This window comes from Ammodytes marinus, assembly GCF_949987685.1.
Source record: "Ammodytes marinus genome assembly, chromosome: 23".
NCBI classification, from domain to species: Eukaryota; Metazoa; Chordata; class Actinopteri; order Uranoscopiformes; family Ammodytidae; genus Ammodytes; species Ammodytes marinus.
Window position 1 is genome coordinate 16,434,479 of NC_137227.1, and position 10,000 is coordinate 16,444,478.

The 10,000-nt window shown below is 40.2% G+C and overlaps 1 protein-coding gene across 1 annotated transcript; it reads right to left on the reverse strand.

Moving 5' to 3' along the window:
• Positions 1-263: 263 nt before the first annotated feature.
• On the reverse strand, positions 264-8,740 carry rps4x (ribosomal protein S4 X-linked). The gene is made up of 7 exons (XM_080052534.1): positions 8,706-8,740; positions 8,083-8,160; positions 6,430-6,610; positions 4,383-4,480; positions 3,376-3,547; positions 1,993-2,150; positions 264-411 (listed from the first exon to the last, which is right to left on the reverse strand). The coding sequence occupies exons 1-7, from the start codon at positions 8,706-8,708 to the stop codon at positions 310-312; spliced, it is 792 nt and encodes a 263-aa protein (XP_079908660.1). The 5' UTR covers positions 8,709-8,740; the 3' UTR covers positions 264-309.
• Between the last annotated feature and the right edge of the window lie 1,260 nt (positions 8,741-10,000).

Genomic DNA, 10,000 nt, shown 5'->3' on the forward strand with positions numbered 1-10,000 from the left:
TAAAGTAAGAAAAACACATAAAACCCCCAAGGTGTTTTGTAAAATACCAATTTACAGAGCCTAGGCTATTCCCCCCCCCCCCCCCCCCCACACACACACACACACACCCCCCCCTTTAAATCTTGTTATCGACCACTAGTAAAGTTGGTACCAGTTTACAGAGCCCAGGCTATCAATTCCTCAACACATACACACACACACACACCCATTAAGTCTCATTACCATCCACTAGTAAAGTAAGAAACACACGTAGAGCAGCCAGGTGTTTTGTAAATAACAGTTTATTAAACCCAGGGTCTGTCTGTCTGTTTAGCTGCTGCCGGACTTGGCTGCGATCCTCTTGTCTCTCTCCTCTGCGATGGTCAGACGGATTCCCTTTCCTCTGGGCAGGGACACCCACGGCTTGTTGCCCTGGAAACACGATCAACAACATTAGAAGTTTGTTAATTTTTAGTTTGAATCACCTTTAACATATTTTGTCAAGAGTCGTTTAATTTTAACTTTTTTTGTTGCATTTTGATAATTATTTTACTCTCTGAAGGGAGCATAAATTAAATAAATGTTGCCTTTTGCTGTATTATACCAAGGTTGGAAGTAGTTTCGGTCTTTGCTTAAATAAACTTGCACAGCATGATTTTTGACTTGCTGTCCACATGAGCACATAACATGTTTGAATTTTGCACTTTGCTGAAGATGTAGGATTGTCTAGTTGAGCTCAGAACTTCTTAGAGGATTGGTTGTGTATTTTCAATGCTGATCAAAACCAAAAGTGTCATCATTGCTCCTAAATCACCTGAGTTCTGTTACATTTTACACGCAGCACGAACAGGCAGCAGATCCCATCCTACGAGATATTCACTGATTCTGACAAGCATTTTCCAGAATTACTAGCCCCTTTTACACAGCCAGTGAAAGCCAGGAATATGACCGCCATTATTATCCTAAGTCTGAGCGTATATCCACACTATATTTCTGTCTACAGTAATGTGACTTCACACACTGTGTGTATGTGTATGTCTGAATGGCAGATCTCTGCCCTCACAAAGAGACTCGCTCACAGCCAACCTGTCACACAGACTCTACTTAGTGTAGTCTGGCTTTGCGAGACTACACACACACACGCGCGCACGACGCAGTGAGCGGAGTGATGTTGTCAGTTTGGTTAACAGTCCCAGTGATGTTGGACTCAGCGCATCGCGAGATCAACTGGCACATCACGGGGACAGTAAAATACGGCCCTCTTACTGCAAGCTCCAGCACTTCTGCTCTCAATTCACCGGCCAGTGTTGTTGTTGTAAAGCAGCTGACCGGCGCGGCGCTAAATGTTTACGTCACACCTGACGCTGTTTACAAGCACCTCTTTCATTCCGGAGCGCTGTGTAAAAGGAGCTACTGATGCGCCAGCAGGCCGGCGTTGCTTGGTTCTGTGTAAATAACACCTAACCAAGCAGAGCCGGCAAATTGCCGCTCTTTCGTTCCGTCAATATGCCGCAATCTCTGTGTAAAAGGGGCTGCTGACTTCACCTTTAATTCCAAAATAAATAAGTCAATTTACAAACGATTACATTTGTACGTTAATTTAAAGATTAATATTTCTCTGTCCTCGCCTTTGAGATACTTGGTAGAGAGAAAGATACAACAGTAGACAGACAGACAGACAGACAGAGTGAGAGCTAGATAGATAGACAGGGTAAAAACCAGCAGTGAATCCCCTATACCATCTCCCCGTGTCCTCACCATAGATAGATAAGACAGACAGACAGAGTGAGAGACAGACAGACAGAGATAGATAGATAGACAGACAGACAGTGAGAGAGACAGATAGATAGACAGACAGAATGAGAGAGATAGATAGATACACAGACAGAATGAGAGAGATAGATAGACAGACAGACAAACATAAACATGTCTCCCCATGTCCTCACCAGATAGATAAGACAGACAGACAGAGTGAGACAGACAGACAAATATACATGTCTCCCGTGTCCTCACCTTGCCGATGATGAAGATGTTTCCCAGCCTGGTGGCGAAGGTGTTTCCTGCGCTGTCCTTGACGTGAACCACGTCGAAGGATCCGGGGTGACGCTCCCGGTTGATGATCATTCCAATACGCCCCAAATTAGCGCCTCCAATCACCATGCACATGTTGCCTAATGGGAGAAGGAAAATTAGGTCAGGGGACTTAAAGACATGAAGGGATGGGTTTTTTATCTTATGCCTCTGAAAAACTGGTCCAGAATAGTAAAAAAAATATATATATATTTAAAAAAATATATATGGTATCAAACTGTTCCTCTTAAGGCGAGACGTGTATAAATATCATTAAACTTTGCCAGTTGATAACAATCTGACATGTTTGAATAACTATGCATATTTGGCCATATCTAATTATGGTTCATTTGCAGGTCTTTAAAAAACAAAAAATATGGAGATTTAAATCTATGTGATTTTAACATTCATGTCAAAATAAACAAGTTGATTTAAAGCTAAATTTGAAATGACTTTTTTATCACGTTTGCACAATTAGAGTTTATGAATAATTGCCCAAATCTTCTCACAAAAAAGCTTTTAAAAGATGCATTTCTGAAGATATAAGATATTCTAGTTGAGCTCAGAACTTCTTAGAGGATTGGTTGTGTATTTTCAATGCTGATCAAAACCAAAAGTGTCATCATTGCTCCATTCTATGTATCAAAAGATACAATACGATGAACAGATCTTTACAAAAATGCATTGTCTTTGACAAAATGCATCATAGCCAAGACAATTAACAACATGTGAACAAACGCTGGAACAACCTTCAGAATAGTGCCAAGAATGATCAGGGAAAGTTGAGATGATGCAAGTGCTATAGAAGTTGATTTTGTTGGTGCCGAGTATTGAAGAAAAAAAAAAAAAACATTGACCAGTGCTTAAGAAAAAATACTATCTTCTGTGTCTCACCATGAAGGAATCAACAGGGATAGGTAGGTTACTATACTATGATCTTTTTTCTAACTCATACTGGTAGGTATGAGTAAAAAAAAAAAAAAAATGGGTCTTAACATTGCTAGTAACGTACCGGTATAAGTTAAATAGCAGTATCCTAACAGTAAACATGACGTCCCATTATAAGTTAAAAAGGTCTTAACAGTAACCATGACGTACCGGTATCAAACTTGATGAGGTCAGTTATAATATAGAACATTTTCACTTATCTGACAGACCCAAAGTTACACACTGCACCTTTAACAGTGCTAGTAACGTCCCATTATAAGTTAAATAGCAGTATCCCAACAGTAAACATAACGTCCCATTATAAATTATAAAGGTCTTAACAGTGCTAGTAACGTCCCAGTATAAGTTAAAAAGGTCTTAACAGTAAACATGACGTACCGGTATCAAACTTGATGTGGTCGGTGATCTTGTTGGTGTCCAGGTCGATGCGGATGGTGTCGTTGACCTTGATGTTCGGGTCGGGGTAGCGGATGGTGCGGGCGTCGTGGGTTACCAGGTGGGGGATTCCTTTGGTCCCAACCATCAACTTCTTCACCTTACACAGCTTGTACTGTAGAGGGGAGAGAGGAGAGGGGAGATATGGGTTAGGGGACATATTTAAATACTAGGATAGTTTTAATGATGCTTGTACTAAGGACAGGAGAGGGGAGATTACTAAAGACAGGAGAGGGGAGATATGGGTTAGGGGACATATTTAAATACTAGGATAGTTTTTAAAAAGATGCTCCGAGGAACTTTTAAATATTGCTGAAACTAGAGGGGAGAGAGTCAAGATTGACTTTGCTATATGGGCTAGAAAAATAAAAATTAATAGTATAAGACTAAATGACAAGCAAACAAGTCTACAGCTTGTACTAACGAGAGGGGAAGGGAGATATATGGGTTAGGAAAACAAATTAACTTGCCCTGCGGTCCAATCCCCATACTATCTTCTATTTAGTATGGTGGAAAAAATAATTAGGATGTCCTGATTATTGTGGCCAGATTTAATATGCATTTTGTTGGAGTAGAATAATAATGTAAGATGTCTAGTTGAGCTCAGAACGAGGAATTGGTAATGCATTCTCATTAGTTAAATCAAAACCATTTATCATCATTGCTCCTAAAATAGTAGTATACTAGTATTTTGGCCACTATGTCTCACTGAGAGTACGGACAAATACATCATAAAAATTCCCCAAAAATGATCTTAAAAGAAATCTACAATTATGGTGTGAACAGTGCGTTACCTTGACTTTAAACCCTATTTTCTCCTTCACACTTCACCCTACAAACTTCATTCAACCATCAAAATGTTCGTCTACATTCCCTCTTTCGTTGTTATATTTAAAATTTTCAACCACATTTGTAGTTTTCCAAAGAATCCGTGGTAACCGTGGCATTACCTTGGCCTCCTCTGCGGTGATGCGGTGGACGGTGAATCGTCCCTTCACATCGTAGATCAGACGGAAGTGTTCTCCGGTCTTCTCGATGCTGATCACGTCTGGAGACACAAACGGGACAACGGTCTTAGTACAAAAAACCTTATACTGGAGGTTCACGCCAGTCAAATGTTGATAATACGAGTATGAGCTCTTGTTTGTTAATTAATTAATTAATTAATTAATTAATTAAAGGTGAAGGGGTGAATGTGTATGCGCCTACAATGGCGGAGCAGGTAAAAATCCGTCCTAATGTCTGTTTCGATGGTTTTTAATCATGTTTTATTGCACTTACAAGATCTGAGATGATGCTAGATAACTCGCTGCTTGAAGAGTTATCTAGCATTAATGTGGTGACGTACTGTCCGGAAGTTAGCAGCTAAAAGGACCAATCCACTTTATGAACCTTAAAACCTTGTCAGAGTTAATGTTACAGAATATATTCTACCCAACACGTTACCAAGGTTTCCAATTTAAGAGCTGATGTTTCAAAGGTAATTGCAAAACTTTTACTATGAACCAAACACTGATTTACTCCCATCGTGTCAAGCCAATTTAAAACCATCAACAAACACTGCACGAAAGAAAAAAAAAGACTTCACATAATCAAAATCAAGTTGGGAAAACTTCATTTCAAACTGTCGTCACATCAAGATGCAATACACACAAATTAATACAGAGACAGAAGACTAGTTATCAATTCCTCCCCCCTTCCTATGTTGTTTATTGTGTGTTTATAAATAGTATGCGACCGGTCAGCACACTGTGAAAGCTTCCCTTGGCGTTTGGATATTAAAACTCATCTCCTCCATATGGGATCGGTTGGCCAGCGTCGAGGTGGGAAGAGAACTGAGTGACAATAACAAAAACTCCCACTGTTTGAAGGCCATACTGCGCGATATGCAACACTAGCTTTGCTGCCAACTTGCCTTCATTGAAAATCACATTTGTATACGAGAATTTGGGACAAGTATGACTATAAACATGGGCAGTTGTGGTGAAGTGTGTAGGGCGGTCGTCCACTGGGTTGCAGGGTCGGTGGTTCGATCCCTCGTCTCCCCGCCACATGTCAAAGTGTCCCTGGGCAAAGAGACACTGAACCCTAAACTGCTCCCGATAGTTAGCTTGCACCCTGCGTGGTAGCTGCTGCTGCTGCTGCTGCTATCGGTGTGTGAATGTGTGTGTGATTGGGTGAATGTGTACACAACAATGTAAGGCTCTTTGGGTCTGTGAAAAACCAGGGAAAAGGGCTGTGTAGGTGGAGTCCATTTACCTATTTACAAATGGCTAATGCAATCTATCCAATATTTCCTCAGTCACAAATTCATAGCGACTGAATGTGTAAAAACTGAACCTTTTAGACAACCAAGACTCAAGATAGACAGATAGACAAACCGTTAAAAAATAAATTTTTTCAAACTACTTTCCTCCAAGAATATCTCACTAAATCAAGCCGGGTCAAATACAGTTTTGCACTAGTGAGTCACAGAGGAATAAAGCAGCTCGTCTCTCACAAGATCTACTAATGGAATTGGAAATAACTTTGTTATTGTCGGAGCTCAGAACTTCTTAGAGGATTGGTTGTGAAGTTTCATCTCATTGCTGATCAAAACCAAAAGTGTCATCATCGCTCCTTCTGCCTCCCAGTAACCGACTCATTGTCACCGTAAATTAAATCCCACACTGATGATAACAAACGCCATGAAAACAAGGTAAACATCTACTTAAACAGAGATGTCTTGGGGCGCCTTTAGCTCAGTTGGTAGGGCGTCCCCCCCCATGGGCCTCGGCCAGCAGCGGACCCGGGTTCGATTCCAGCCCGCGGTCGTTCTCTGCCTCATTTCAACTCTGTCTCTACACTATCAATAAAGCATAAAAATTCCAATAAACAAATATATTTAAAAAAAAAACTTCACCAAAACCGTAAAAAAATAAAATAAAAATCCTATGTTAACGTACCCACCCTCCAAAACTCTATAAAACACAGAACACAGATGGGATGCCCACGTACCCATGAACCCGGCGGGGTAGGTGATGTCGGTGCGGACCTTCCCGTCGATCTTGATGAAGCGCTGCATGCAGATCTTCTTGACCTCGTCCCCGGTGAGCGCGTACTTCAGCCGGTTCCTCAGGAAGATGATCAGGGGCAGGCACTCCCGAAGCTTGTGGGGACCGGTGGACGGACGGGGGGCCTGCAGGGACAAAATACACATTTAAAATCTCAATTTAAGGGAGCCCTGGAGAAATACACATTAGTACATTAATTTAGCTAAATCTGGGGGAGACAAATACATATTGTTATCCATATATTACTCTAGACTTTAAGAAAAGAGATTTTAATAATAAGCTTGTGGGGACCGGTGGACGGACGGGGGGCCTGGAGGGACAAAATACACATTTAAAATCTCAATTTAAGAGAGCCCTGGAAAAATACAGTCTAATTATCACACTGAGCTACCACTTCATATGTGGAGGGACAGGGGGTTAGGAGGGACAAAATACATATTAGTAATTATCACCCAATATATTACAGATGGGAGCCTGCGAAACAACCTGATTAAATTGGTTAGCAATAAACTGAGCTAAGTTTAAGTTTGTCAATTGTACACGAGGCACATTGAAATTTTTTTCATATCCCCTCTCAAGTTCCCACACTTCGGAGGGGGTCAGAGCACAGGGTCAGCCATAGTACAGCGTCCCTGGAGCAGTTTTGGGGTTATGTGTCTTGCTCAAGGACACAATGGTAGAGATGGTGGGCACCGTAGATGCAATACCAGCCTCTGCTAGTTTTACAACTAACTGTCTCCTGTCCGGTGCCGGGGATCGAACCAGCCTCATGGTTACTGGTCGGCAATTCTTACCTCTAGGCCATCCTACCACCCTAATCCTACCACCCCATCCTGGTAAACTGTGTCTATGCAATGACAGACCAATGTCCTCCAATGTTATAGTTCCAGCTTGAGTCCAGATAACTTAATTTTAGCAACAAAAAACTAAACGTTTGGGCATTCATTTAAAAATGTTGCTCAATTGTATTTATTCTGCATCATTGAAAAAAGCATTGATTAAAAAGTAAACTTCTAAATGTCCCTTTTCAACATGTCACAAGCAAAATGTTCTCAAGCCAAACCCACTCAGTTTGAGACAATTCAACCATCGCATCTCACTCGTTTGCAGGAATGTCAAACGTCCCAAAAAATATTCAGACGCTGCACATTCAAACCTTAACACCTTTTTTAAGGTACAATTATTCAATAAGTTGACAAATCTGAGGGAACTGATTACAAAAAATATATTCAGACGTCGATATTAACAATTAAGACTTAACTAATGTGTGATGGCGTAGCATCATGCAGAGCCACAACATTCGCTGGATCCCACTTCCTCATTTTCCTTTGAAATCACAAAGCTAGCTAACATATTGATACTTCGAAGGTTTTAACAAGTAACATGTACGACTTTAAGACCACTATTAACGCAATTTGAATAGACATCTCAAAAGCTAAATGTACATCATGCAGCGCTACTTTACCTGGTGCCTCCTGTATATTCAAAAGCGATTCAACACCCAGTCTAATAGAATATACAGCTTAACATTTAGATCACAAGTTAAGCACAAAGTATTAGCACGTTTCTAATGAATGAATAAATTGATGAAACTTACAAACACTCCAGTGAGCTTGTCCAGCATCCAGTGCTTGGGCGCTGCGACGCGCTTCAGGTGCTTCTTCGGTCCTCGAGCCTGGAGAAGGAGTCACAAAGTCGGTCACAAAACAGAGGAGACACCGGTGGAAGAATAACAACTCTGGAGGTTTAGTATGAGGGGCGGTCAAAGCTGGAAGAACGCCCCCGACAAGGAGAGAGTATACGCGGGGAGGATAGTTAGCACACTACTAGCCAACAACCGGAGCGGCCTAGCCATGCTAAAAATCACACTTTTAACAGACATATTTGTACAAAAATGTACATACGAGCAGCTGGGATATACAGTTACAAAAACCGGTCAAGGTAATAAACGAGACATTACCATTATCGCTGAGCAGTTTTCCCCTTATTTAGCAAGCTAAGAGTGCTAGCCACAGTGATGCTACAAAGCGGTGCGATCAGGTCACCACTAAAATCATCAATAAAGTGCAAAAATTGCCACTTTTAGTCACAATTTGGACATCGACCGGTTAATAAAATGTTTAATTTCACGCTAGGACATATATGTGTGTAACGATAGGCCGTTGGAAAGCCGATGTTTAGTGATTTTTTCGGAGCGGAAAAGTGAGAGAAGAGGCTCACCATGTTGGAGTCTGCGGGGAAAAGGACCTCACGTCTTCCGGTGTCGCGTCATAAGGCCGGCTACGGCAGACTGGGAGGGACACAGTAACGAAAGGCGCAATTCAAATGTGTTACAATTGTTAGACATAATAAGAGCAAATGGAGAAGATATAGATGATGATAACATTATCCGTACGTAAATTAAATATATTTATTTTATTTTATTTTATTTTATTTTATTTTATTTTATTTTATTTTATTTTATTTTATTTTATTTTATTTTATTTTATTTTATTTTATTTTATTTTATTTTATTTTATTTATATTCATTAATTGTGATCCTATTTTATTTCTGTTTTATCTGCTCTTTATATGTTATCCTTGTGATTGTGTTTATTGTGTAATCTCGCCGTCACTGTAAATGAGGGAAACATCAGTGTCTTTTTAATCCCGGTAAAGGGTTTTTTACTGGGAGTTTTTTCTCAGCCGAGCTAAGGGTCTAAGGGCAGAGGGTGTCATACTGTATGGAATGTAAAGCCCACTGAGGCAACTGTCTACTTGTGATATTGGGCTATACAAATAAAAATTATTGGTCTTTCGAGTGAAAATAAAGTTTATTGATTGGTTGATTGATTGATTGATTCAACTTAAAGGTGCAGTGTGTAATATGACATCATCAAGAAAGTTCTACAAAGCTACAGTGGCCTTCAAGGACAAGAACAATTCTACATTTTAAACAATGCACCTGATGACATTCCAACTATGACACTTTCAAGATGGCGGCACTAGGCCTTGGTCCAAAATATGCAGAAATATGGACATATATGAGACCCTTTCTAAGGGAAAAAATAATAATTCAAATCAAAATGTACTTATGGATATATAAATGTACTTATGGATATTATAATTACTTTCTACAAAATCTGCTAGGAAATAAAACCCAAAATTCTACACACTGCAGGTTTAATTCATTGCACTTGTAAATGTGTAAATATGTCCCCTACCTATACCAGTGGAAATCCCTTGTTTAAACAAATCTAATGTTAAATTTTTTCAATAAAAGAAACTTGGCCACATTTTTTGCACAGCAGTTATTGTAACAAAACATTTTCAAATATCAACAGTTTTCCCCAATGCAACCCTGCAGCTACAGACTACAGTGCATCCATCTCTCAGTCCATCTCTGCTCTCAGACTGTCTGTCCTGCAGGAAATGCCAGTGTGTCCAGTTCTGAGCCAAATTCTGTGTACACTGTTTACAGTTACATGAGATAAAACCTCTCCCTGTGTGTGTGTGTGTGTGTGTGTGTGTGTGTG

What these genes read in the sequence shown, in the direction of transcription:
- rps4x (XM_080052534.1), bottom strand. An exon ending in ACAAGCTCACTGGAGTGTTT is followed by an intron (nt 6,611 to 8,082) that starts GTAAGTTTCATC and finishes TTGTCCCTGCAG; the next exon opens with GCCCCCCGTCCGTCCACCGG. An exon ending in CTACCCCGCCGGGTTCATGG is followed by an intron (nt 4,481 to 6,429) that starts GTACGTGGGCAT and finishes TTGTGTCTCCAG; the next exon opens with ACGTGATCAGCATCGAGAAG.